At 55.9% G+C, this 25,017-nt stretch overlaps 1 protein-coding gene across 1 annotated transcript in view; it reads right to left on the bottom strand.

Moving 5' to 3' along the window:
* The window catches only part of DNAH17 (dynein axonemal heavy chain 17), a 107,894-nt gene that overhangs the window by 22,473 nt on the left and 60,404 nt on the right, over positions 1 to 25,017 (bottom strand). Inside the window, exons 44-64 of the mRNA XM_061175961.1 lie at positions 24,218 to 24,500; positions 23,944 to 24,117; positions 23,486 to 23,693; positions 22,886 to 23,051; positions 20,324 to 20,426; positions 19,470 to 19,617; positions 19,006 to 19,097; positions 17,703 to 17,864; positions 17,042 to 17,206; positions 16,751 to 16,942; positions 13,077 to 13,343; positions 12,197 to 12,358; positions 10,049 to 10,282; positions 8,703 to 8,867; positions 6,986 to 7,081; positions 6,625 to 6,842; positions 4,014 to 4,221; positions 3,651 to 3,766; positions 2,681 to 2,873; positions 2,159 to 2,394; positions 1,400 to 1,522 (exon numbers count right to left, since the gene is read on the bottom strand). Of these exons, the coding sequence (XP_061031944.1) occupies positions 1,400 to 1,522; positions 2,159 to 2,394; positions 2,681 to 2,873; positions 3,651 to 3,766; positions 4,014 to 4,221; positions 6,625 to 6,842; positions 6,986 to 7,081; positions 8,703 to 8,867; positions 10,049 to 10,282; positions 12,197 to 12,358; positions 13,077 to 13,343; positions 16,751 to 16,942; positions 17,042 to 17,206; positions 17,703 to 17,864; positions 19,006 to 19,097; positions 19,470 to 19,617; positions 20,324 to 20,426; positions 22,886 to 23,051; positions 23,486 to 23,693; positions 23,944 to 24,117; positions 24,218 to 24,500 (3,711 nt within the window). The remainder of the gene's footprint in view (positions 1 to 1,399; positions 1,523 to 2,158; positions 2,395 to 2,680; positions 2,874 to 3,650; positions 3,767 to 4,013; positions 4,222 to 6,624; positions 6,843 to 6,985; positions 7,082 to 8,702; positions 8,868 to 10,048; positions 10,283 to 12,196; positions 12,359 to 13,076; positions 13,344 to 16,750; positions 16,943 to 17,041; positions 17,207 to 17,702; positions 17,865 to 19,005; positions 19,098 to 19,469; positions 19,618 to 20,323; positions 20,427 to 22,885; positions 23,052 to 23,485; positions 23,694 to 23,943; positions 24,118 to 24,217; positions 24,501 to 25,017) is intronic.

The following is a 25,017-nucleotide window of genomic DNA, read 5'->3' as shown; positions in this document are numbered from 1 at the left end:
ACAGACAGACCGCCTTTCCCGCCAGCCTGGGAGGAAGGTCCAGACTTCTCAACGAAATGTTTCACTATAAAGCTGCTTAGAATAAAGGTCTTCCAGAAGCCATCGGCACAATTTTCCACTTAACCGGGAAGTATTTCCCCTCTAAATGCACGAAATCATGTTGGCATATTGTGCTGGGGTTTACACTGATTAATAAATAATCTGCAACTTGGAAAAAAACAAAAAACCAAAAAAACCCATCCCTCTCTGGGCTGTGACCGGCCCTTCTAGAAAATGCACCTGCTCTCTCTCTGGCCGGTTTGTTCTGATTTTTTAGGAGCGTTTACTTGACTCTGGCTGCACATCTTATTCATCTGGAAGGCTCTGCAGAAACACTCTGGCCTGGGCTCCACCCCAAAGCCATTAACATCAGAAAGATGTTGACACCCCAATTCAGAACACCGGGACATCCCTGGAGCTCCCTAGGTGAATCTGATGAGCCGCCAGGGTGGGAACCCGGGTCGGCTCACCCACTGTGGGGGTCGCTTCTCTCCGGCTCCCCACTCTGCTCTCCCCTTTCTGGCCGAGCTCACATTTTGGGGGGCCTCTAACTTCAGCCCTGGGTATCACTACTCACGCCAGGCCCTTCTCAGAGTCTAGGACATCAGCACATTTATGTCACCTCTGTTCTGGGCTTCTGCCTGCACCCCTGCATTTATAGGTGGCTCAGATCAACTCCGACCTTTACATTTTTAAAGTTGATTTAAATGTTTATATTAGAAGAGCAATACAGGGAATTCCCTGGTGGTCCAGTGGTTAGGACTCCGTACTCTCACTGCCAAGGCCCCGGGTTATTCGATCCCTGGTCGGGGAACTAAAATCCCATAAGCCACATGGTGCAGCCAAAAAAAAAAAAAAAGTAATACAAGCTCAATGCATCAACAAGTGAACGGGTAAACAAAATGTGGCAGATCCACACAATGGAATATTATTCAGCCACAAGAAAGAATGAAGTATGGATACTCGCTACAGCTCAGATGAACCGAAAAAAGATACTCAGTGAAAGAAGCCAGGCACCAATGTCCTAAATGCCACTAAACTGGTCACTTTTGGTTAATTTTATGTTATGTGAATCTCACCTGAATAGAAAGACTCAAGATTTGCAAAATGCATGGAAATAGAAAAAAAAGATGACCATTAAGGATCGCGATCTGCAGGCAGTCGCTAATAAACTGTTGGTGTAGCCCCACAGTTGCCAGTCTCTCCCCTGGGAGCTGGGGGTCCCTTCGCGCATTTTGCTGAAGCCCCTGCTGCCTCCCAGGAAAGGAAATGCCCCGCCCTTTCTCTCAGTCCGAGGCCAGACCTCAGCACTGAGGACGATCACGTGGGTGAACCCGCGGAGGTGGACGCTGCCACTCACTTTCCCTTTTTGATTGTGTTCCTGCCCAGCAGAGGGTCCAGAACTGGGTCCACGGTCTCGCCAATGTTCTCGATGAGCAAGGTGTGCCCTTCTGAGATGGCCTGCTCGATGATATCCAGGTAGCTGTGGGCACAGCACAGGGGCCGTGAACGCCCTGGGGCCCGGTGACGGCGCAATTGACTGCCCCAGAGGGGACCGAGAGAGGTGACCGAGGGGCCAACAGCTCATTCCTCTCCCAAACGCCTCCTTCCCGAGAGGCGCTCAGGCCTTCTGCGTAAATCACCCCCAGGCTGACAGGAGGGGAGGTGAACGTGGAGCCGCTTCATGGCTATTGAGCCAAACGTTCCACAGCTGCGTCTCCTCTCACTGCCCAGCACACTGGGAAGGCTCCCAGTGCAGCTGTGTCACGGCCATTGCTTCTCATCTGCGGCGATGAGAGATGGGAAGATGACCGCCCGCAGCCTCCCGGCTGGCAAATGACCAGGCAGGACCAACGCAGGCAGGAGCCGAGGCCAGTGCTGTCCCCCAGCAGGAGCAGCAGGTAACGGGGGAGAGAGGAGCCCCGAGTTTAATTCTTTACTCCCAGCGCTGCCGCCCAGGGCCAAGTACTAAAAGAATCCACACGTGGGTCACTGTTTGTTTTCAAAGACCCATCCATCCATTTAGCGTGTATGAAAGGCCCCAGGTGGACTTCCCAGCACCGTGGACCGGCCGGCCGCCACCTCTGGAGCCCCTACCCCACCCGCCACGGCCCAGCACCTCTTCTGTCCCAGGCGGATGGCCTTCAGCTCGCTGCCATATTTGTTTTTGATCCACTTGATGCCCTGCAGCTGGGCATCCACGAAGAGGGGCCAGCGCTCCGTGTTGCATAGGATGGTGGCATTCTCTGTGGACATGCGGTCGCTGGGGAGCCCCTGGTTGTTCCAAGTGGCCACGTCTGCATCGTCGGTCAGCAGGCTCAAGGGATCCAGACCTTCTGTGATCGGGATGGGAACCTGCCGAGGGGGTGATGTGGCCTTACTCAGCGCTCAGCGGAAAGCGGCTCTCCGAACAACACGTGGGCCGCCGGGCTGCGTGGGGGAAGACAGCCATTCGCATCGCCCTGAGCAGCAGCTTGGAACCCGGCCACAAGGGATGTCGGCATCGGCCTCACAGGGCCACCGTCTACATCCTCAGTGGCTGGAGCCTCCATCGCGGGAGCAAAGGTGCCATCTGGCTGGGGCTGCCCTGCCGGGGACCTCCCCAAAGGTCCTGAGTGACGGATGCGACAGGACCTCCTACCTTTAACTGATGTATGTAAGGGATCCAAAACCTCTCCATTAGCTCATTTCGATATTTCTTGGTGAAGTAGCCCACGTAGGAGACGAAGGCGGAAATCAGCAGCACGTCCCCACACAGCGTGACCCCCTGGCTTTTGAAGTTCTCCACCGATTCGGCCCAGCGGGTGTTTTCTGACGCTAGTCCTCCTACCAGCCTGAGATGGGGATGGGTCAGTGGGCGAAAGAGAAGCACGTGTGTCGGGTGGGAGAGAGGAGGGACCGGAGGACCGGGAAAGGCGCGCCTCCGCCTGTAACACGCCAGGGACCTTCCGGTTTCAAATCCTTACTCTGCTTGGCGGTTCAGGAAAAAACATGCTCTGGGGGAAGTTTTGGGGAATAAACGCTTGAGGGAAGCAAAACTAATGCTTTCTGGAGGTGGTTGGGAACGCCGAGTTTCCCTTCCCCACGGTGCCGACGTCATGTGGATGCTGACGCTGTTTGACCACATCACCCACGTGCTGCTGCCAGGACGCCACTGAGCACGCGCGTGGGGCAGCGGGAAGTCCGGAGGCGGCCACCTGGCCCTGTGTGGAGTGGGGACTCCAGGGTGTGCCTCAGGCTTCTCAGGCCGCCGGCTCGAGGGCTGGTCCCTGACCCGAAATGGCACACCAGGAGTCTGAGAGTGTTGACCGGTTTGTGCTTGATTAGCCTGAGGTCTGGCTTTAGCATCCTCCGAGCAGCCCTCCTTCCCAGGGACCAAAAGACCACTTTACCTTGGTAGAGGTGAGTCCACATCCCACGGGAGGCCAGGCATGCAGCCTGGGGGTCTCCCGGGGTTTATCTTATCAGTTTGTGCTCAGAAAGTGGGGGCTCGGGGCCTTGCTGCCTCCACCTGGGGCGTAGCCCCCCCCTAAAAGGCCATTCTGTGGGCCCATCCCTTTCGGGGGGCGGTGTCTGAGGACAGGAGGGGTCCCTCGGAGGGAGTAAGGCACCTGTTAGCCAGCGAGATCACACTATTGGTGGCATCAGCCTCCTGCTGACACTTGATTTTCTCGGCTGTCGCTTTTTCAAACGCCGACGTCAGGTTGCTCAGGTTGGCGTTGAGTTCCTGAAGGAACAAGACAGACAGGCCCTGAAATTGGGCAATGCTGGGTGTCCCCAGCTCTCCTCCCGGGAGTGGGAGCAGCCGAGCCCTGGGAGGGCCGGGACCATGGCCGAGGCCGGCAGCCTCCGGGGTGATCAGGTCCCCACATCAGCCTGGGTGCTCCTGCGCTGCTCCAGAATTCATGGCAGCAGCTGTGCCGACCCCTCTCCAACAGAGACACGGACCAGCCGTGCCTGCAGACGGCACTCACAGCGATCTTGTTTTTGATGCGGGAGAGCTTCTCCTGCGCCTCGGCCAGCTCTGCGTTGGCCTCCTCCAGGGCCTGCCTCTTGGGGGCCACGTCGCAGTAGACCTCGTAGAAGCGGACGATGTTGATGCACCAGGAGCACAGGCCCGCGGCGGCTGTGGACTTGGAACGGATGAACTCAGGGTCGAACGTCGGGTTGCCTTGGTAGGGCCTGGAGCAGGACAGCGGGCGCTGAGGACACAGACCTCCCGCCAGCCCCATCCCGCCTCCAGCTCCGCATCCGTCCGCGGCTCCAGCGCCCATTACAAGCAACAGGACGGCGAGCACATTTAACTTTTTTTTTTTTTTTTTTTTGTATCTTAGTGATTACAGAAAGAAGAAGAAAAGAAGGAAACTCGGAATTCTGGCCTCTGAAGTAGAATTTGGACGGTGACGGGGAACGGAAGTAGTGATTCCAAGTCCTATATTCTAGATGATGGAAGAAAACCTGTGTTTTTTTTTTTTTCATCCTCTCTGTTCCTGCTGCTTTATATGGCTGGTCTCATTTTCATTCTGCAACGACTCCAGTCCTAGGCAAGAAGACTGGGGTTCGGGGGGTCAGCGACTTGCCCAGAGTAACGCCGACAGGAAGTGTTGGAACCAGGGTTTCTTCACCAAGTTCTCACATCAGGGGCCGCGTGTCAGGTGCTGTTCTGAGCGCTGCCTATATGTCAGGTCCTGGAGCCGCCCCTGCCCTGGCACGTGTCCTCACCCCATCCGACTCTGGGCAACAGGCCCAGAGAGGCTGAGTGTCTCTCCCAAGGTGACACAGCTTGGACTGGGCAGTGCGGGGATTCACACGGAGCCAGGCTGCCCCAGAGGCCACCCCCGCTCCCCTGCACCCCCCACACACAACGGGCCACTTCTGCGTCCCCTCAGCTCAGTGCCCAGTTTTCAGGGATCACCAGTGAGGCTAAGGCTCTAAGGATGAGACTTACAAGAGGTGATGTTAAAAAGAAAAAGGGGTGATGTTGTAGGTGTTATTGTGCAAGAGGGATGAGGAAAAATGCCTGTAGATGCAGTTAAGATGCTCTAGAAACTAGAGCATCTTAACTAGAGTTTTTAAAATAATGGCAACGTCACTGAGCACAACAGACTGAGCTGTCTGAAGGAAGAATTCTAAACGGACAGTTCAAAGTAATGATTGAAGTGTGATTTGAATTTAGGTGGGGAACACGGCCCGTCACCTCCTCACTCTGGCATATTTTACGCTTCATTTAGGCAAATAGTACAATGGGTCTGCGTCTTTTAAGCACACTCCAGACAGCATGGGGAGGTGGCAGTTGAGAAGTTTGCTGGGTGACAAGGAGAAGACATTTATCATGGCGTTATTTATGACGGCAGAAACGGAGACAGCCTAAACCCTCAGCAACGCAGGTATAGTAAGTAAATTACGGTTCATCTGCAGCAAAAAATCAAGCTGATCAGGTGTTTTGACAACATAGGGAAAAGTCTTTTTTCCCCCACGATGTTAAGTAAAAGATGAAAAGCAGAACAGATAATTGCGTATACACAGTATTCTTTCAACTACGGGGGAAAAAAACTTTAGAGAAAAGACTGAAAGGAAATATGCCAAATGTTGACACAGGCCGCTCCCTGGAGGTGGGTCTGTGTTTTTCTTGTCTTTTCTCTTAAACTTTAAACTACTCCTTAGCCATCAAATGTTTTTCGATCGTCCAGCCCTCTTCCTCAACAGACAGAGCTGAGAGAGGTTGGAGTCTCACCTGGGGTCATGCGAGGGGCTCCCTTTCTCAGTTGGGGTCAGGTCAGGTCGGCCCTGAAATCGGGTTGCCAGGGGACGGCCAGGCAAAGAGTGTTCACAAGTGCAGTGCTCACCAATGCTAGCACATTGGATTTATGGGGCAAAACGTGGAGGTCCCCCCTGTACACCCTTCCCAAGTCCCACTAGGACGCTTTGCTGGAGTGCTTGTACCTGGACAAATATCTCCTCAAGCAGCAAAATACAAAGAAGCTATAAGGGACTAAAAATACTACATGCATGCACAGTTGGGCCAAATTATGAACAAAAAGATACACAAAGGCTAAAACCCAACTGCCTCTTCTGAGGTGTTGGAGCAAAAGCAGGGAGGGTCCTGTGTATGATCCCTGCACACAGCACCACCAAGGGGGTGGGCAGGCCACCTAAGCCACCCCTCCGACCCCACCCACCAATCCACCCCTGCCCTCCCCCCATTTAAGGGACCAGCTCACCCCCCACCCCCCGAGCAAGGTTGGGGAGACAGAGGGTGATGAGGCTCCCCGCAAGCTTGGCATCATGCTTCACCTGGACGCCTGGGCAGCTCAGGGGCAGGCAGATTCGCCCAGACTGCTGCCTGCTGTCTTTGGGGGTCCCACCTCGCTCTGTGCCACCCAAGACCCTGTGCCGCCCAAGACCCTGCCCACCCCAGCAAGCACAGACTTCCCCTGGGACCATGCGGTATGGGGCCGGGGCAGGCGGGAGAAGATTCGGGCCAGGGGCAGGCGGGAGAAGATTCACACAGTGCCTGGACGTGACGTGCTCCCAACAGGATGAGGACTGAGCTGACCCCATGGGGGCAGCCGAGCCCCAACTCACTTAAATGCTTTCAGGCAGGCCTCGGGGATGTGCTCCTTGTCAAACTTTTTCAAGGAGTCCAGGAAGGTGTCCACTTTGCCCATCATGATTTTCGCAGCTTTCCAGCTCTTGTCCTTGGGGATCTTGCCCCCGGGTGCAGTCAGAATCATCACGGCGGCTGTGACATTGACCACGGCGTCTGGGGGGGACCCGAAGGACTTCAGCTCTGTCAGGTTGTTCTGCAAAGACAGACGGACAGACTAGAATGGGGATTTAGCCCCGAGCAGGACCAGGAGGCCCCCGGTGATGACCCCACGGCGTCTCCTCTCTTCCTCTCTTCTCAGGCGTTGTGATCCCTGTTTCTTCCCCCTCCTGCCCTCACCTTATTCAGAGTGTCAAGGGCCTCCTGCGCGGCCAGTAGGGCCGGCTCTGCCTTGGCCAGGTCTGTTTCACAAGCTTTTTGTTTCTCAGCAACATTCTGGTGGAAGGAAGGCAGATGGGAAAGATGGATGCAGGGGTCCACCTGGGTGGCGTGTGTGAAGGGGGGGCCCTGGGCGGTGTGAGGGGGCAAGGAGGGATGAGGAGGGGTGAGGAGGGGAGTTGCCCTTCGCTCTCGCTTGCTGGGTCACCGACTGAAGCCCGCCTTTCCCCGCCCTGCCTCCTTTGCCCCGAAACACTCAGGTTAGAAGGAGCTGGGTGTCAGCTGACCTGGGATTCAGGGAGGGGAACTGTTCCTTCTCTTGGCTCCAGCTTCCAGGACCAGAGGGGAAACCTGGGGCCACACAGGCCACTCCCTGGCTTTGAGGCCTTATTTCTTGGTGCCCCTGTGTCATCCCTCCAGGATGGACCATTTCAGAGGTACAGCCCATCCTCCTCTTAAAGTGAGAACATCTTCATTCACGCATGCACGCATTCATTCATTCATGCATGCATTCACTCTTTGGGTCGGGAAGAACCCCTCTGAGCCTTCAGGCACCAGGCAGAGAGACCAGGAGAAGCTTGGTACCTATCAATCAGGAGTAGCATCTGCGTGACAACAGAGATGAAGAAGCCAGTCGGGGCTGGGAGCTTTTGCTGGGCAAGGAGGAAGGACGACAGAAAGAAGAGGGTCTCTCTGCAGAAAACCTCCTGGAGAATCCCATTCCGTACTTTACTTTAGGGACGTGTGGTACACGACTCAGGGAACAGGGCATGGAAGGCACTGACTTGGCCGGTGGTGCTGGGAAGCTCCAGGCTTCCCTGGAGCGTGCCTGATTGGGCCGTTTCTGGATCAGGGGTTGGAGAGGGGTGGGCACCCAGATGTTAACAGCTGCATGTGAGTATCAGACAGCAGGTCCCCGAGTTCAGGGTGCAGGTGTGGGTCCTGGCTTGGATCCTGCCTCTGTCACTTGCTAATTTCGAGACCTCGGGCACATTGCCAACCACCCTAACAGGGCTGTGGTCACGCAGGTTACAATGAGGGATGGAGCAGAGCTCCCGGCTGCCCCACCTGGCCCGGGACCCTCCCCATTCCAGCACTGGTGGGAAGGGAAGGGCTCAGGTCCCCCTCCTGTTGGCCTTGGAAGGAGGCTGTCTCAGGCAAAGAAATGACTTGCTGCTGTCCTCCCTCTCAAGAGACAGCAGACAATTACTGGCACTCTTAATTTAGACACTCACACAGATGCATGACTAATGACAAAAAAGGCATGCAGGAAAAGGCGATGAGAAATCAACCCAAGCACATGAACCTTCAGCGTGGAGCCCGCCAGGGCCAGTGGCACTGGAACATCTCAGGGCTCCCGGTGCAGCAAGTCTGAGGACCACGGCTCCGAGGACGGCTTCTCAAGCATTAACGTGCTCGCAGGCCACCGGCATCTCACTAAGATGCAGACCTGATTCAGCAGAGCTGGGGCCTGGGAACCCGCATTTCTCACCAGCTCAGGAGATGCCACCGCTGGGGCCTGGGAGGGCAGCCCTCTGCTGAGCTGGGGGCCCCGCGCCTGGGAGAGATGCCCTCCCTGCGGGGTTCCTGCTGGTTTGCCCGGGCCCATAGGAGATACTGGCCACTAGGGGAAGGGGCCCAGCTGAGCAGAGCCGCATGCCGCTGCCCGTCTGCCCACCTTGTTGATGACCTCCACCTTGATTTCTTCCTCATCAGCAATGGCTTTCTCTTTGCTGACTTTCTCTGTTTCCACACCCACCACGTGGATCAGCTTGTCCGCATTCTCGTTTTTCTGCTTGAGCTCAGCCTCCTGAATCGCCAGCTTGGCTTTTAAATCATCCACCTAGAGGAGGAGGTAAGGGAGACAGGCAGGCTGGGGCCCCGGCCACCACACGCTGCCCCCTACTCGGCCGGGCTGGTGGCCATGGGAGCCGCGGGGCCGAGCAGAGCAGCAGGCCTGCCGGTTGCTCACCACTCCCTGTGACGCATTTCTAAGTGCTTTTTCAACTTCTCCAAGGTAAGTATTTACTGAGCTCCGACTGTGTACACAGGGTCGCAAGTATAAGACCCATTCCTGTTGTTCAAGGAGGTGGCAATCAAGGTGGCCGGATAAAAACAGTGTCAGCAGAGGCAGGGTGCTAAGGAGTTCTGGGGAGGCCGGTGGGGCTGTGAGAGTCTGGAGCCGGGGAAAAAAAGCTCCCTCGGGCACTCGGGTGAGGCCCTAGGCAGCCAGGCGGAGGGCGTTCTGGGAAGTGGGAAGTGATGGGCTGAGACACCCTTCCCCATCTGGATGATTTCTAGCGCAAGGAGGCCACTCCGTTGCTGTAACCGCCCTCTCCTGGGTGCATTTCCTGTGTCCCAGGACCACTCCCAGAAGGTACATTTGGGGAAAAAGAAATGCCTGCTGAGCCAGGCTTCTCCCTTGTTGCTAACCAGGGAGGGAGCAGGCTGCTTCTTGGCTCCGGCAAGTTCTGTCCAAGGAATGGACAGCCCCACCACCATGTCGCCCTCTCCGCCCCCATGGGGTGGCCTTGGCTCTGTGCAGCAGCCTGTGTCAGGGGCCACCCTCCACCTGTGCTTTTGCAGCTCCAAGGCCTGTGGCAGCTGTTTACCAGGCTCCCGCAGAGACGCCAACAGTGGGCAGTAAAGAGGGAGCCGGGGCTACACCATGGAGGATATTTAAAACTAGGCAGAAAACTTAAAAATTAACACGGTGTGAAAGTACGGCAGATGCTCTTGCATCTGGGCACCGCCGTGTGAACGGGGCTCCGGGATGGACCCGCCTCCACGGGCTGCACTTGACTGGATGAGCACACCCCACCAGATGCGGGACCCCCGGGAAGCACCCGACGTAACATCAGCATCCGGAAGGCATTTGGGATCCACGTCTAGGTTAACACCCGTATACTTGCTGTGTTTTGACAGTGGAAGTTTCTCCGAGGCAGGGGTCCCAGTCCCCTTACTTTTTGTCACGTGCCTGGGGGAAGGTTCCGGAAGCGCATCCCGAGGCCCCAGCTCTCCTACCTGAGAGGCTGTGCTCTGCAGCTTCATCAGCCCGTTCTCCAGCCTCTCGATTTTGGCGGCCAGCTCCATCCTCTTCTTGGCCAGTAGGTTCTGGTACAGTTTGATCTGCTCCAGGAAGGTTTTGGGTGTGGTGTAGTTGTAGCGCCTCTCGGTGGCGAGGTACACCTTGGACATCTCATTGACGGTCGTGTGCACGTAGGACATGAAGACGCTGATGGAGGCCTTAACTTCCGGCTACAAAGACAAGACGGAACCATTCATTCCCCGGTGCCCTGGTGGAAGACGAGGCTGCTGGCCACAGTGGACCACAAGGTGGGTTCCCTTCCTCGCTGAGGACCCTGGATGAGTGGTACCCCCTCTCTCAACCTTGGCAGTTCAGCTGTCAAATGAGGCTCAAGACAACAAGGCCTGCAGGGCTCTCATGGGCGACGGTGGCATTGCACCACCAAGGGGCCTGGTCACAGCCAAGGTTATTACTGTTCTCTCTCTGACTCACACACTTGCATATTCAACATGCTTGAATAACCAGGTAATTTCTGCAAGCATTTATCGGACATTTCCTGTTCCAGACCCTGGGGTTTTAGTAACTCCTTTCCCAGCCCCCTCTGGCCCGCGTCCACACCAGGGTCACGGCCTCACCACCTGGGCCTGCCCCACCTGCCCGAAGACAGGCACTCGGAGCTTTGCCCCAAGAATTGTTCAAGGGATATTAACTGTAATTCAGGTTAATTTGGGAATGTGTTCATCCGACACACACTTCTTCGGCATCTACTCTGCAGCCCTCGCTGGTGCCAGTGGTGGGGCCATTCGTCGGTCCCAGGAGGCCCCCGCCTCTACAGGCACTCGGGGTGTGGAGGACACGTGACGGCGGCATTTCTGGGAGAGACTCGGCCTGCAACTGAACGCTCTAACGGTGATAAGTGGGGGGCTTTACCCATCTTTAAAAACTAGGGAAGACGTTAATTTCAGGCTTATTTTATTCCACTTAATAACTGAATATGTGTTCAAAATAAATCAGACACGATAACCACGTGGGATTTATTCTAGGCCTGTGTATCACTTGCATCAGCTGGGTCACAGGTTAATGCCCATTTCTAGGCTGTCAAAGAGCACAAACGGTGAATGTGGGCACCGTCTTTCAATAAAAGAAAGACACTGTAGGGACTTCCCTGGTGGTCCAGTGGTAAAGAATCCGCCTTCCAATGCAGAGGACGTGGGTTCGATCCCCGGTCAGGAAACTAGGATCCCACATGCCACGGGGCAACTAAGCCCGCACGCAACTACTGAGCTCGTGCGCCTCAACTAGCGAACCTGCGTGCCGCAAACTACAGAGCCCACGTGCTCTGGAACCCGTGGGCCACAACTAGAGAGAGAAAACCCGCATGCCACAACTAGAGAGAAGCCCGTGCACCACAACCGGAGAGAAGCCCGTGCGCCACAAAGAAGATCCTGCGTGCCGCAACTGACACACGGCACAGCCAAAAAATAAAATAAATAAATAAATAAAATGTTAAAAAAAAGAGCCTTTAAAAAAAATAAAATAAAAGAAAGACACTGTAAAGGAAAAGGAAAAAAATAAAAGAAGAAAGAAAAGAAAAGAAGGCTTATATCACCCCGTCTTACTTGTCATGCCCTATAAAAGGCAGGTCAAAGGTGAGGCAGCAGCCCTGGGCAGAGCCCTGGGGGCAGAGCCATGTTGGAGCCCAAGGCAAGAGGAAAAAGTGTGCGCACGTATACACCTATCAAAGCAAATACGGGCTCTGCAGTCGGCTCCAATCTGGGACTATGTTCAAAGCCCGAGCTGCGCAATCTGTTCGCACGTGGGATCCCCAGGAACCAGCCCTGTGGGCCCGCGGCCGCATGAGGCCCGGAACCCCCCGCTGATTGAAACGACCATTTCCCTGGCACAGTAACTCGGGGCCACAAAACCAACAAACGGCAGCCTGTCTTTGTTTATAATTTTGATATTTTTGAGCATTTCAGCATTAATGTTGATTTTTAAAAATACTGCATTAAAACATCACTGATCTTGATTACGTTTTTGGTGCCCCCTTAAGTTTTGCACCCAAGGCGAGTGCCTCAGCTGCCTCACCCTACCCCCGGCCCGACGGGGACCCCTCCCTCCCGGCTCTGTGCCCCGTGACTCACCTGAATCCCCTCGGTGTCCTCAAGGAAGCGAGCGCTGACGGACACCAGGGCGTCCTCTGGCCACTCATGGAACCAGTCGATGGCTGTGCAGTTGACCACGGCAGGGAATTTTCTTGCTCGTACACGCAGGACGGAGCCCACGGGGGAGAAACACAGGATTACCTAGAAGTGGACGCAGTTGCTGCTGGTTGGGGGACGGCGGTGCTGGGGCCGAATCGCGCTGCTTTTGCAGAAAGCCCCTTTAGAAGGAAAAGCTCTCTGCATGGTGTCCATCTCCAAGTGCGGGGGTGGGGAGAACATTCCCAGGTCTGGGCTGGCAGTGTGGCCATCGCATCACGAGGTGAGGGTGCAGGGGAGCCCCGAGCCCTCCTGAGGTGGCCCCACAAAGGGGGAAGGAGGGCTGGGTGCAGGAGGGAGTGGGGCGTGGGCATCCACACTGGGCAGGTGAGGTCCCAGAACAGGGAGGGCTATGGTCCTTTAGCAGGTCTGGTCCTTGGGGGGAGGGAGGAATGAGAGCAGGGCCACCTGGCCAGGGGCAGCTGTCCTACTGGTCACGGACGAGGAAGGACCCAAAGTGCTCTCAGTCTAACTTGGGTAGCTCAGCTAGCTTCCCCAAGGGGGAATGTTGAAGGTCAAGGTGAACTAATCTATTTAAACGTGCTCTATGGCGGGGGCGGGGGGGATATGCATATAGAAATCACTTCTTTCGGCCACAAGGCACTTCTAACAGCCCACCTCCATCAGGCAGCCCACCATACTCTCCTAACAGTTTTCCATTTCCTGTGCGGGAACAGCCCCTGACTCTTCCCCGAGTGAAGAACCAGTCCTTAGAAGGTCCCTGGGACTGCCCCCCCCCCCCGCCAAGCCCGGGACCCCCTACCTTCAGGTGCCTGCGCACTTTCTCAATGAAGAATTTCCAGCACGCCTCCCGGGTGTCCATCAGGCCCAGGGACTTCACTTGCGGCCGCACGGAGGAGATGATGTTCTCCACCTCGTCGTCCATAAACAGCCCTGGGATCTCCCCTGAGGCCAGCAGGTCATTGATCAGCACCAGAAACTGCTCCTCGGCCACCTGGGAGTCTGTCATCAGGAACACCGAGGGAACGTTCTTCACGGCCGACTTGATGTACTGGGCGCCGAGGTCGAGCTGGACCCGAGGAGGACACCCTCAGAGGTCTTGCCAAGAAGATGCTCGCATAGAAGCATCTTCCACCACCACCCAGACGGGGGCACCCGGAGATCAGCTCCGTAAGAAATGGGCAAGGTCTGTAGATGGAGACCCAGGGCCTTCAGTGGAGGACACCCAGGCTTGTGGCGGCTCTACTCGCCACAGGTCCAAAGTGGAAGCACCCCGGGCGTCCCTCGACGGATGGATGGATAAACACAATGGGGTCCATTCACACAGTGGGATATTATTCTGCCTTAAGAAGGAGGGAAATTCTGACCATGCTACAACACAGAGGAACCTAGAAGACATTATGCTCAGCCAGTCACAAAAGGACAAATAGGATTTGTCCTCATATGAGTAGGATTCCACTCATACGAGGTCCCTGGCAGAGTCGGATTCATGGAGACAGAAAGTAGAACGGTGGGTGCCAGGGACTGTGGGGAGTGGGGAGGGGGAGTTAGTGTTTCATGGGGACAGAGTTTCTGTTTGGGAAGATGAGAAAGTTCTGGAGATGGATGGTGGGTATGGTGGCACAACTATGTGAACGTATTAATGCCACTGAATGGTGTGGTTAAAATGGTAAATGTTGTGTATGCTTTACCACAAAAAAAAAGGAATAAAAAGCTTAAATGAAGACCCTGGAAGAGGCCCCGAATAAATACACCACAGGCTGGGACAGGGAGGCTGGAAAGAATGAATAAGCCTCGAAGTATTCCCTCTGCTTATCATAACTCCTATCACATTACTAGTAGGTTTTAAAGAAATAACTTGACAAAACAATTGCATGGTAATTCTGGATGAATAAATGGAGAACAGTAAAAAACAAAACAAAACAAAAAGCATGTTACAGAGCAGTATGAATAGCTTGCTATGTTTGAAAAGTATGCCAATTTACATGTATAACTTGTAAATATATATTAAAATGCCTGTCAGTGTCATCCAAGTATGAATGTGAATTTTCAGGGGTTTGGTGATTTGCTTTTCTTTACCGTCTAATTTTTAAATAAGACCTGAGAGCCTCTGGTAATCATTTTAAAGGCTTTAAAATGTCCATTGTAGGCATCCCGAGTAGCTCTCTTCTGCCCTTTGGAAGCAGCACACCTCCCTGACATCTGTTCAGAGAGAAACATCACCAAGGTCCCTCAGCTGGAGTTGACAGGGGTGTAACTGGGGTCAAAAGGCAAGCTCCAAATTCCAGGTTTTTTGGACAAGCTTAAAAAACAAATCAAAGGGAAGCCCGGAGCCTGGGAGAGCGGAGGCCTCAGATGGGATCCAAGCCCTGGTCGCGCCCTTGGGCATGGCCTCCAAGGCAGGTCCTGCTTGGAGAGGCGGCGGGGCCTTGGTGTTGAGACATATCACTCTTCCCATTTTACAGCCCATCATGGATGTGGGCTGGGGGCTGACAACACCGGAATCAGCCGTACGTATCTAAACGCGGGAGCTTCATTGCGCGTGAGCCCGGCGGTCGTCCTGGGGGAGGCGAGTGTGGCGGCTGCACGACAGAGGGCAGCTCCTGGCTGGTGCGGGCTCAACGTGCACCGCTGTCATGCTGACCCCTGAGTGTTCCTCCCTCCTGTGGTTTGGGAATGACTGAATTTGGGAAGGGCCGCGAAGTTCCACCAAGTTCAGCTTTTGAATCTGGTTCGACTGGCTGAGGCAAGGGATCTGCTTGGAGCGAGGGAAGCTAGTTGCTGCAGGGACCCAGGTCAGAGCGGAACATTCTGGAAAGACCGATGGTCCCTAAAGGCCGAGGGCCGGCGTGGTGGCTCCGGGCCTGCAGCACCGCTCCTCCTCCTATCCCGCTCGCTCCTCTCCTGGATAATCAGGATTTGCTGCGCCTCCTGGTCGCCACCCTTTCTCTTTGGCTCCTGCTGCCGGGCTCTCTCCTGGGGCCCCCAGGGGAACCTGCTCCGGCCAAGACCTCAGGGCCTCTCCTCGGCCACAGCCCACTGTCCTGCTTGGAGCCTCTGCGGCCTCGACTGTCGTGAAGCTCGGCCCTCCCTGGCCTTCCTGCCGTGGCACTTGCTCCGGCCCTGCTGACCGCTGCCTGCCCCGGTATCCCGTCCTCCTCAGCCTCTCCACCTCTCTGGCAGGGACTCCTCCACCCCCACGCTCTCAGGCTGAGGGGCCGAGATCGCCACCTCCCGCCGTCTCCTGCACTTCCCAGCCCCACAGGTCCCAGCGCACCTTGGCCATCTCCTGCCAGGGGTCCCCTCAATTCCTCCGACGCCCACGCACACGAGGCCGCACGTTATCTTGGTTTCTCCTGGCACTGGAGTCTCAGCCACCCTCGCCCCCAGCCCAGTCCCCCTGTGTCCTCAGTTCCTGTCTGCTTGAGGGAGACATCGTGTCAGTAATTGCTCCCGCTGCCAACGTCACGGTCAGCCCCACAAGCTCAGCTCCGGGGGTCCCCTCCTCACTCACCATCGAGGAGGAGGGAGCGGGTCCGGACACCTGCGTCTGGGTGCATCTAGGGACTGGTGGTAACAGAGCGGGGCGCACGCCCCCCTCTGGCCGGGACACACTTCCGGGGCCCCTTGCAGCCATCGTCATTGCCGGCAGAGAGGAAGGAAAAAGGAGCCCAGGTTTGGGGGTGAGTCTCAGGGAAGAGGGTCGAAGAGGTGTGGCCAGGGCGCTCTCCTCATTCTGCCTTGCGGGCTGCAGGAAGGCAAGCGCTCGCCCCGCCCGCCCCTCCCCGTTCAGCATTTGCTGAAGGTCAAGGGGACTGCCCGAGCTGCCGAGACATGGGCCTGGCCCCTCACTCAGCTTAAAGCATTTCTCCAGAGGGTCCGGCCCAGCTCTCTGGGCTACCCCTTGGGCCTCGGGGAGATGGCTCACAAAGGTCAAAAGCATACCACTGCCTGGCCTGGGGACTGCGTGGGGGGTGGGGCCTGGGGACCCAGCAGGTGGGAGTCCAGCTAAGCCCCCACTCTTCACGCTCGCCCACGACGAGGGTCTCGCTCTGTCTCTCCCTCCTCCCTTCTTGTTGCACTGCCTGGTTCCAGCCTTCGTGGGGTCACCGGGGCTCCGTGGTACCCCCCTAGCCGTCACCCCTGAGCGATCTCTGCTGTCTTCAAGCCATCCTCCACTCTGTCCCAGAACACCACCAGATCCTGCCCCTCCTCCGCGCAAATGACCTTGACAGTGTCTTGTTTTCTTGGGACCAAGTCCAGGATTTTCCATGAGGCACACGATGGCCCTTGGGTTTGGATCCTGACCCTTTTCCCACTGCCGAATGTGTCCCTGGCCTTTACCGTCTAAGATAAACACCCTGCTGGTGACCTTCACGTTCTCTGCGCTGGATGCTTCGTTTTGGAAACGGGAGTGGGGAGACTCTTCTCTGCCCCCCCTCCCGAAGGGCGGCTTATTGAGAGGCGACATCTCACCTTGAGGTCTGGGATCCCGTAGCCCTTCTTGAGGGTGATCTGGAACACGTCCAGCGCGCTGATGTACGCGGCCAGGCGGGAGAGGCTTTGCTTGCCGCTGCCGCCCACCCCTACCAGCAGGGCGTTACCCCGTGGGGACTCCAGGATGCGGTTGATCCTGCAGATGTGGGCCACCGCGTCCTCAAACAGCACCTGAAGAGATCAGACCAGAGAGACCCCGGGTGTCTCACCGCGCAGACACGCCTCCCTCGTCCCTCCCCACCCCCTGCTGCCTGCTTGAGCCCCGCTCACCAGGTTCATGACCGCGTTGACCTCATTGTAACTGTCCAGGACTTCCACCAGGAGCTTGTTCAGGGGAGCCACATCAGTCACTGGCAGGTATTTGGGATCGCCGATCCCGTGAGCAAAGTGGCAGTAGATATTGGGTTTGGCGAATAAGAGCTCTTCACCAAGATCCTAGACGTCAGAGACAAGATGCTTCTGTTGTCGCTGCCTCGGGCACACAGATCACCAACAGCAGCCCCAGCACCTTGCCCGGCAGCCTCAGGATCTCAGGCCACGTCTGCAGGGGCCCACACTGCTGCTACTAGGGGCCCTGCAAACCACTGGGCAAAATCCCCTGGTCCCTGCCACATCGGGAGTGAACTGAGAGTCCAGAAAAATGATTCTACCACGAAAACCCCAGACACACCAGCGGAGCACGTCGACCCCAGCAGAGCTGTCTGTGCCCAGCGGCTAGAGGGAGGTCTTCACATCCTGACCTGTCGAGGGCTCCACTCCTCCTCGCTCGGGCCACACCCACGTGGCAGAGTCATCTCGTGGGACCCAACGTGGTCCTTCCCATCCCCACCCCAGGGCCCTTGCAGGGGGGCGGGGATTGTCACGGGGCCCCGACACTCTGCCCCTCAGAGCCTTCCTGGGCTTGGCAGGGGGACATGGTTGCCTGACGTACGTCGAAGAACTTCTTGGTGGAAGCGATGGTGACCCTGCGCAGCGTCTCCTGGTCCTTCTCGTCCACCATCTTGTCGCCATACACACGTTCGGCTTCGTGCAGCCAGAGGCGGACGAGGTCTAGTGGGATTTTCAGGATCTCTGTGGTGGAGAACAGGAGCCCCTGCCCCAGATGCGGGATGGTCGGCATCCTTAGCTGTGTCCGGGAGGCAAGCCGAGCACCGCATGTGGATTAAACGAGAAAGTGGCCGCTTCCCCAGGGAATGACCCTTTAGGCTGTGGTACAGTGTCCATTTGAGGTTCAGGAAGCCACGGACTGCCAAGGCTGTGCAAATCCTAGAGGCTGGAGGGTGTGTCTGTGGCCTGAGAGACGTGGGGGGATTCTCCTCACGAGACAGGGTTAAGGGCTGCCCCCTCTAAGGGGGTGGACGGTGAAGAAAGGGACAAAGGGGCTGATCAGGCAGAAGCCCGACTACGGGAGGCCATGGAGCGGCCGGCGAGCTTGGGCTGTGCAGCAAGCCTGCCCAGGCCCAGTCCTGGCTTGGCCGTTTACTAACCAAGTGACCTGGCAAGTTCAACAGGTGCTTTTTTTCCCAGGCCGCTGTTCTGGGCTCTGGGAACACAGTGATGATGGGACTGACCCTGCCTTCATGGAGTTTGCCTTCTAGTGGGGAGATGTAACCAGACAAAATCACAAGGTAATTACACATTGTGATGTGTGCTATGAATGACATAAACAGGGACAGTGAGACAGAGTGTGTGGGGATGAGGAGGGACCTCTTGAGGGCACGACATTTGAGCTGACACTTGAAGTGGGGGGAGCCTTAGACTTCCCATCTGTAAAATGGGGATGTATGAGCGTTACATGTTGTTTGGAGGAGAAAATGGGGATGTAAGTGGCCAAACCCATCGGCTAGCTCAGTCAATACATAAGAGGAAACATCATCACCACCATCATCACCATCAAGGGTACAACGATCACCACCACCATCACCATCATCATCACCATCGTTATCGACATCCCCACCATCATCACCATCATTACGACCACCATCATCACCATCACTACCACTATCATCATCACCATCATTATCGCCATCATCACTATCACCATTATCATCACCATGGTCACCATCATCACCATCATTATCACTATCACCACGGTCACCATCATCATCAACATCATCACTGTCATCAGTCCATAGATCACTTTGCTTTCTCTCCTGAGAGCAGCAGAGGAGGAGAGCATCTGTGGGTCAGGCCTTGGCCATAAGGTGACATGACAATAGCGCTAAAAGCAGTACCTGGAAAATATTGGAGAGGTCCCTGAGGTTGAAGACATAATGAAACTTAATGGCTGTGGGAAGAAACGTTGATGTCACTTTCTGGTGCAGGGCTGTTACAGGAAAAAGACACATCGATTCTTGCACACTCTTAATGGCCTCAGGAAGCGCAAAGCTTAAGCTATAGTTTCTAAAGCAAATGGACTGTGAGATGGTGACAATTTAAGTAAGAAATCTGCAGAGCCGAGGAGGGAGGAAGTTCGCTACTCTACTGACGTGTAAATTGTTTCTGTATACTGAATTTCCTATCCTCTGCCTCCCCCTCAAGCAATTGGACTTCACAATACCTCAACAGCATCGTTAAAAAAAATATTGACTTGGAAGTATAAACAAAATATTTACCAGGGGAAAGTATGAAGCCTCCGTCAGCCCCATAAAGCAGCGGGTCTCACTGACAGGAGAGGGGGCGAGGCAGGTCAGCTTACCCAGGGCGGAGGCCACCAGATGGCTGCTCATCTTCTGGACTGCCATGGGGACCGATCGATAGGCCAGGTGCTGGGCCAGGATGGTGCTGTAGATGCTCACGAGAGCCTCCTGGCCCGGGAAGCTCACGGCAAACACACAGAAGTGGCGCTGCCCGGAACAACCAGAGGCCCTCGTCAGGCTGCTCATAGGGACCAGCTTGGGGCGGGGCCACCTTCCTGGGGAGCAGACTCTGTCCTCATCGCCTAATGTCTCGTGGGCATGGTCAGAATGGACAGGTTCCCTCCTCATGCCACGTGTGTGGTAAAGCCCCCTTCAATATTGATTACATCTCAAGCAGCCAAATTCGTGTCATGCTCTCCAGAAAAAACTTGGAGGAAGCCAAAGAGTGCCTCAGAGCGCAGCCTGGATTTAAATTCCAGGTCTCCATCTGCTTTGGTAATTCAGAGGTGAGGTCCTGCCTGGGTGGCGTTGCAGATAGAGTACAGGATTTCCTGTTAAATCTGAATTTCACATAGGAAAATTTTTTTTTTTTTTAGTACAAATATGTCTCAAACATCGTATGGGGCATGATTTGCTGTTTATCTGAAATTCAGATTTGAGCAGGCATCTGTATTTTTATTTGCTAAGTAAGTCTGGCAGCCCTACGGGCTCACAGGGAGAGCTGGCTAGCCTCTCAACACCCCCCTCTCCCCCACCCACTGGGAATGTCCTCACATCTTCTGAAAGGCTGGGGCGTTCTCCAGGGAATGCCAGCCCGCAGCCCCACAATCCCAAATCAATGCTTTCCTTCTCATTTGCCAAAGTGAGCCTTGGGCTCCTGCAGCTGACCGAGATGAGGCTGGGTTCTGCCTACCTGAAGTCTGGGGTCGATGGTGAAGGATCCAGCAGTGGGGTTCATGCATGCCACGTACTGACAGTTATGGACGTCCTTCAGTGTCAGTTTCTGTCGGTCATACCTGCGTGGGCAAGGCCAGCATAATGTCCTGCTACCGGCCCCCAGGAGCCACCCCCGGCTCCCCACCCACCCCAGTACTGCCCTGCATATGGTTAAAAAAAAAAAAAACACCTCAAAATAACAATTACATGTGAAATGGCCAATTGTACTTCATGCTCTTAAGAAAAATTTCGAAACAGGAGGCAACAGAGTGGCTCAGTGTTCAGGTCTGGGTTTATGTTCCAGCTCCTCCATTCAGTAGCATCGTGACTCTGGGGAGGCTGGCTAACCCCTCCGTGCCTCAGTGTTCTTATCTGTGCAATGGGTCATTATGAGGACGAATGGAGCTCATGCATGAAAATAAACTTAGAAGGGCACCTGAAATAGAGCAAGGGTTCCATAAATGTTTACCACCACCCCCATTATCACTCTAATTATCAAGGATGATGATGGTGACGATGCTCAAATAAGCTGAAGAGTTTCCTCGGTGCCAGGGCACTGCTAACACCTCCAGGGGCTCAGACGAGGTCAGAGGCTATAGAGAGCTTGTGCATCTTTCATGTGCCTTTTACCTTTTGGCTTTTCCCCCCACTGTTTTGTTTTGTTTTCTTTTCTGTTGGGAGTTGGTGCCGGCCCTTCTTGATTTGTGGGGATTCCTTGTATGCCCCACATATGAATCCACTGCCAGTGTCAGGCATTGCAGGTAATTTCCCCCGTCAGCTCCATACTGTGCTTGCCCATGGTGTCTCTTGGCGAACAATGTCCCTCAGTTCTCAGGTCAGTCAAAGTAACCATTCTTCGGCCTTCTGGTCTATGCTTTCGAAGCCTAGCTTTGAGAAGTCCTTCCCACTCTCCACCTTTCCCCGGGTCACACTTGCTTCCACCGACGTGGCAGTTTCTCCTTTGGCTTGTGGATCTGCCCTCCACGTGGGGCCCGCCTGATCTGTGTGGTAGGGCTGCTCTGTGCTGCTGTTTCTTCTGCACTTGCTGACAGAGCCTCTGAACAGTCCAGCCTTCCCTGTTGCTTGTGAGGCCCCTTTATCTGAAATTCTAGAGGGATCTTCCAAATCTGACTATGCCTCCCCCTCCTAGAGAGATTCTTCAGGACAAACTCAAGGGCAGGTGTGGACCCAGGGCTGAAGCTTCACAGCTCTTAGGGCCCTCTTAAAGAAGAGTACACCACATCTTAGTTTTGTAAATTTTGCAAGGATGCACGACCTGGTGAGCCCATTTCAAGAGCATGCAACCAGGGCCCGGGAGAGTGAGGGGCCACCCCTGGGCCCTCCTGGGCCTCCCAGCAGATCCTCCCGAGAGGGGGCGGGCAGCCCTCACGTATCCCTCCTGCTTTGCCCTCGGCCTCCTGCCCTGTCCCTCCCCAGACCTGTCCTGGGCCCTGGCCGTCCCACACCACTTTCATGTTCTCACAGGTGTCGAGCTCTCGCAGGGCTGCACTTCAGGTGTGCCCTGCCCCGGCCCGGCCCAGCTCTGTCACCTCCCCAGGGAGCCATCCCTAACACCCTGTTCCCAGATCACAGCCCACAGCCCCCATGGCTTCACTGCTGTCCTTGCTGGGTTCCTACAGCCTGTGAGCCCTGGCGTCGGTGTCATGTCACGGGGAAAGGCCAGCCATGGAGTCAGACATGTGGGCTTGACCTCCAGCTGGGCCTCTCATCAGGGCTGTGACCGCCAGCAGGCCACTTAACCCCTCTGTGCCCTATTTCTCGGCAGTAAGGGGCAGGCTCCACGCATCCCCTCACTGACTTCTGATGAGATTTCTCGGGTTCTTTTGGTCTCAAAACCCCCAGGTTTGGCCTGGGCCACTTGCCAGGTCATCACGGCACACTTCTTTCAAGTGATGCTTGTTTTAACCACACTGAATGTTCTGACCTTTCCAGACTGTAAACATGACACCCTCGGCTTTCCGTTGCCCTTGGGAGAAAGTGTTCTCTGTCCAGTGGTCCATGAATCCTGGGGTCTGGCCGCTCCTGCCTCGGGCACCCTCTCCCTCTGGCTCTCATGCTCCAGCCACGCTGGGCTCCTATGGCCCCATCCAGGGGCCTCACTCCCTCTGCCCATGGCATCTGCTGTGCCCGAGATGCTCTCCCTCCAACGTATTGACACTAAGGCCAGTAATGGAGCTCCCAGCTGCCTCTTCCCACCCCGGGTCTCTGACCCAGCTGCTGGGGTCCTCTGTGACTGCTCCCTTCACCCTGGAACTGCACCCCTCTGTCTTCCCTGCCATATGGACACTTCAGTCGGAGGGGTACCTGTCTGTCCCTGCTCCATGGAACTGCAGGCCACAGCCGCCAGCCCGGGGCCTGGCAGATGCCCAGGGCATATTTGCGGAATGTATGAGAGGAGGAGACCTTGACCCCCCACCTCTCCCCAGACCTGTGACCCCATCAGCGTGGTCCTGTGTCCCAGCCCTGCATCCTCCCTGTGGCAAACCCCTCCCCCGCCCCCCCTACCCCCACAACTCACCAGTGCCTGTGGTCCATGTGCTGCCGGAGGAGGGTGTGCGGGGCCACCGTCCCGTACTTATCCACCTCGGGCATGTTCATGTCGTCGATGAAGTAGACCAGCTTCTTGGTGCCTGGTGGCCCGTAATTCCGCCCTGATTTCTTCTCCAGCGGCTTTTCGAGAACACCTAGAGAAGGGAATGGGGTGGCTGCCACGGTGCCTGGTAGATCTCAGAGGCGGTGGCCCAAAGGGTAGCCCTGGGGCACCAAAGACAGGTGGGTTGGGCTCCAGCCACCTCAGGAGTAAAGGAGAGGGTGGTGGGCACCACTGGCTCCAGGCAGGGACACAGGAACCTTGTGCTCATCGACCTCGGGGCCACCTGAGACTGGTTAGGAGCGGAGCTCCCTGTGGGATCTGCCACCCTCGTCCCCCTGCTCTGGGCATAGAGAGCAGTGGGTGGGGGCATGGGAAGTGGAGAGGCAGCTGGCCAGCTCCCGGGTCTGCAGTAAGAAGGCGATGTGAGGAACGTCAGGGTGGGACTGGGGGGCAGTCGCGTCGGATGAGAGTGATTGGGTATGTCGAGGCTAGGCGGTGAGGACCCACGCTTGTCCTCAACCTCACCCTGCAGCATAGCCGAGGTCGTGTAGAAGTTGAAGGGCACGGCCTGCACTAAGTAGTCGTCTGTGCTCAGGCTGTCCAGCTTGTCCCCCATCAGCACCGACTTGCCCGTCCCTGCGTTCCCCACCAGCATCACCGGCCACGACTTCTCCACGAGCAGGTCCATGAAGTAGCGGATGCGGATGGTTTCCGTGGTGTGCACCAGTGAGGCCTGGGGGAGGGGGCAGGAGGATGGGGGGGGGAGAGGGAGGAGCTGTAACCCCAGACACACCCGAGCCTCCAATTCCCACCTTCCCAACAAACTTGCAGACCTGGACAGTTTGTCAAATCCCCAATCTTACTTGAAAGGTCCTATTGTTGAAAACCGTTTGCGACTGGACAGCCCATTGAGAAGCGAGTGGGATGGGGCTCTGAGTCCTGCTCCTAAATCGTCATAAATCGTCACCGCTCTGGGCAGTTACCTGCAGTGGGACATCAGCGTCCAGCTCGAAGCGGGGCACCTTGTCCGTCCACGGCAGGAACTTTTTGGTGTCGGGATCTATGTAGTAGTCAAAGATCGTTCCCTGCGAGGGGAACTTGATTGTCTTAAATTCGTTGATCCACCATCGGCTGAACTCGACCCGATAATCTACAAGCTGTTGGGAAACAAAATAAAGCCCAGAAACGGCCCAGCTGAGAGGGATGCCGGGAGACCGAGTCTGGCTGGCCAGGCACCCGCCGCGGCCGGCTGCTCACCTGGTCCTGGAACATGGCCCCTCCGAAGGCCCAGAAGCAGGCGAACACGAAGTAGAGCTCGTACAGCTCCTTGGCAGAGTCGGGGGGTGCGTTCTTCTCGGTAAGGAGGCACTCGAGCAGGTACAGGATCATCTGGATGACCGTGATCTCTGGCACTGGAGTGATCTTCTTAAACCCGACGCGAAGCTTGTCCAGGCAGGTGGGCAGGTACTTGTCAAAGAGGATCATCAGGTTGGCCTTTTCCGACTGCACCTTGCGCCTCTCAAGCCAGCTGCTCACCACCCTGGGGAAGACGGGGAGGTGCTGGAGGACTGGGCCACCACGCTGGGTCCCCCTGGAGACCCTCCGCCTGATGAACGCTTCCACGTGATTCTGGTACTCCTGCCTGGTGATGGGGCCGGTCCCAGACCTTAAGAGGATCTGATGAGGGTGTGCTCTTTCCCTGGGATTCTAGCTGTGGGGTGCTGTCCTTCTAGAACAACTGGGAGCCATCCTTCCTACCCCCAAATGCAGATAATACTGAGGACAGTAGAGCTGGATATAGGAGAAGAGGAGAGAGAAGTTTCATAACATCATCTGGGGGGAGAGAGAGGGAAGGGATGGGAAGGGAAGAAAAGGGAAAGGAAAGGAGAGGAGCAGGGACACATCACTGCATTATCTGGACTCCTGGATCCAGCCATGCCTGAAGCATACATGGTGAATTGAGCCAATTGACACATTTAATGGAAGCGTCCAAACCAATACAACAGGCATTCCTGAGGAGCCATGTTGGGTTGTCTGGCACACATACATCTCTGGAG

This window comes from Eubalaena glacialis, chromosome 19 (assembly GCF_028564815.1).
Source record: "Eubalaena glacialis isolate mEubGla1 chromosome 19, mEubGla1.1.hap2.+ XY, whole genome shotgun sequence".
NCBI lineage: Eukaryota > Metazoa > Chordata > Mammalia > Artiodactyla > Balaenidae > Eubalaena > Eubalaena glacialis.
This window is presented reverse-complemented; position numbering and strand designations above follow the sequence as displayed.